Source organism: Limulus polyphemus, unplaced genomic scaffold, assembly GCF_000517525.1.
Source record: "Limulus polyphemus unplaced genomic scaffold, Limulus_polyphemus-2.1.2 Scaffold16431, whole genome shotgun sequence".
Classification (NCBI taxonomy): Eukaryota; Metazoa; Arthropoda; class Merostomata; order Xiphosura; family Limulidae; genus Limulus; species Limulus polyphemus.
Window position 1 is genome coordinate 413 of NW_013682041.1, and position 2,662 is coordinate 3,074.

The window sequence follows — 2,662 nt, forward strand, 5'->3', positions numbered from 1 at the left end:
TGTGTGTTGTTATTATAAAAAAAATTACACTAAATTATTATCCAAATACCTCTGGATACTCTGTTCTGTACAGGTATGTCAGTACTGTTTTGTAAGGCTAGTAATCTCATTACATAATTTGGGTTTCTAATATATGTAAAGACAACCAATGGCTGTTGAACGTAAGGTCCTTTGTTTACCTCTGGATACTCTATACTGTACAGGTATGTCAGTACTGTTTTGTAAGGCTAGTAATCTCATTATGTAATTTGTGCTTCTAATATATGTAAAGACAACCAATGGCTGTTGAACCGTAAGGTCCTTTGTTTTAAAAATGGTTTTAATTTATACTTTATAAAGTTTTGTTCCTTACAGTGAAAGTTTTTAATTTTGCTTTATAATGTTTATATTCCTTAGTAAAGAACATAATCCATTAATTACTAACGCACTACTACAACCATGAGTATTATTTGTTGTTTCAAGAAACTTTGAATTCAGAAAGTTTTATAATAATTCTGTAAACATAATATTGTTGAAATCCAAACTTGTATCTACATTAATTACCATTGAACATGCTTTACTTAAGTTGTCATTAGCCACCAATTTCCAGAATCACTGTCCAGCTCAAGGAAAAGGCCCCCTCCCCATTGGCTCAGCAGTAAGTCTTAAAGGCATATAATCCTAAAAATTGGGTTTCGATCTAGTGACTGACACAGCATAGAGAGCTCATTTGTACCTTCAGGCTTAATAATAAACAAACAAACTCAATAGAAATTAAGTATTACAATTAGAGAATGCTTGTTGATCAATGAAGAAAGATCTATCTGCTTCGAATAAGTGAGACATCACTATTAAAGTCGTAGGTCTGTGTCTTGAAAAAATAAGGTTGTAGGAAAAATATTCTAAGATTAATCATTCAAGCTGTTCCTTGTAAAATGACAAAGATTGAGAGGACAACCTTCCACTCAACTTTGTCACCTAATGTCAAGTTAACACTTGTTCATGTTTTGTTTTCTAATGTAAGGTTAAACATGTTAATGTTTTTTTTTTAATGTAAAGTTAGAACATGCTTGTATTTTTTCTTTGATAGTTGAATAGGTATGTACATATATTTTTAAATATTTATGTATTTTTTGTGCTATAAGGTACATCTCTCAATGAGTCAGTGGTAAATTTTGAACTTACAGTGCTAAAATCTGGGGCACAATTTCCTGTGGTAGACAGATTGCAGGTAGCCTGTTGTGTAGCTTACGTGCTACATTTGATGGGTCAAGATTTATTTGATGTGTATGTGCAATATTCTTAAAGTCCTTACAGGTTTCAAAATCATCTCAAAAGTTTAGTAGCCTGAATTTTTCTAGAGTTTTTGGATGTTTTTCATCTCATAAAGTTACGAAGATTTGTATAGATCAAATTATGGTTCTTTAAGTAGTGGTGGCACTTATCTCGTATATGAAACTTGTGTTTTTTTTTATGCATGTTGTTACTAGGTATGCGTGATTTATATATATATATATAACTTTAGGTAAGGTTAATGATGATGCAAAACACTGGGTTATGGCCTTGGCTGCTTGCCTTAGGTAAGGTTAATGATGATGCAAAACACTGGGTTATGGCCTTGGCTGCTTGCCATAGGTAAGGTTAATGATGATGCAAAACACTGGGTTATGGCCTTGGCTGCTTGCCTTAGGTAAGGTTAATGATCATGCAAAACACTGGGTTATGGCCTTGGCTGCTTGCCTTAGGTAAGGTTGATATTTGTGTTTCAATCATAAAACTAAATATTCTTTTTGTCATTACTCTTTTTGTCTTGTGTTGTATAGACATTAAAACACTCATTACTCTTTTTGTCTTGTGTATTGTATAGACATCTGCTCCACCATTGTTTCCAAGCCTTAATGGACCATGGAGCTCGAACAGCTTTCCAACTAACTAAGGCTTACTGCCAGCGTTGTTCAGTGATATCCACTTCTTCAGAGGATCGGAGGTTGAGCACTATCAAATTGGGTCTTTCGTTAGGTATGTATTCTTTCTTTCACTTTTGTACACGCTACTCAAAATCGTCAGTTGTTGTCTATTAAGATAACTTTTCTGAAATTTGTGGGTTGATAACGTCCTGAAATTATTAGTTTGTTGGTTACACTTATTTTCTAAAAGTTTGGGAGTTGATAAAAGTCTTTAAATTATTAGCCTATTGGTTACACTTATTTTGCTAAGGTTTTAGAGTTGATAAAGCCTTGAAATGATTATGTTGTTGGTTACGCTTATTTTCCAAAGGTTTGGAGGACACTATTTAAAACAATGTATAGAATTCTTGTTGTTGTTGTTCAGTAATGATACACACTATTATTATTATTATTACTACAGGAGGATTCCTCAGTGATGCAGGCTGGTTTCCTGAAAGTGAAAAAGTGATTGTTTCTTGTCTAAAACTGTGTGAAGAAAAAGATGATGCAAAACACTGGGTTATGGCCTTGGCTGCTTGCCTTGTGTTTTAATGTCTATACAACACAAGACAAAAAGAGTAATGTGTGTTTTAATGTCTACACAACACAAGACCAAAAGTGTAATGTGTTTAATGTCTATACAACACAAGACAAAAAGAGTAATGTGTGTTTTAACTTTTTGTCTTGTGTTGTATAGACAAGTAATGTGTGTTTTAATGTCTATACAACACAAGACC

At 33.1% G+C, this 2,662-nt stretch overlaps 1 protein-coding gene across 1 annotated transcript; it reads left to right on the forward strand.

The window, feature by feature from the left end:
- The first annotated feature begins 1,516 nt into the window (after positions 1-1,516).
- LOC111084312 (amyloid protein-binding protein 2-like) lies at positions 1,517-2,477 on the forward strand. The gene is made up of 3 exons (XM_022381060.1): positions 1,517-1,614; positions 1,847-1,998; positions 2,347-2,477. The coding sequence occupies exons 1-3, from the start codon at positions 1,517-1,519 to the stop codon at positions 2,475-2,477; spliced, it is 381 nt and encodes a 126-aa protein (XP_022236768.1).
- Positions 2,478-2,662: the final 185 nt, after the last annotated feature.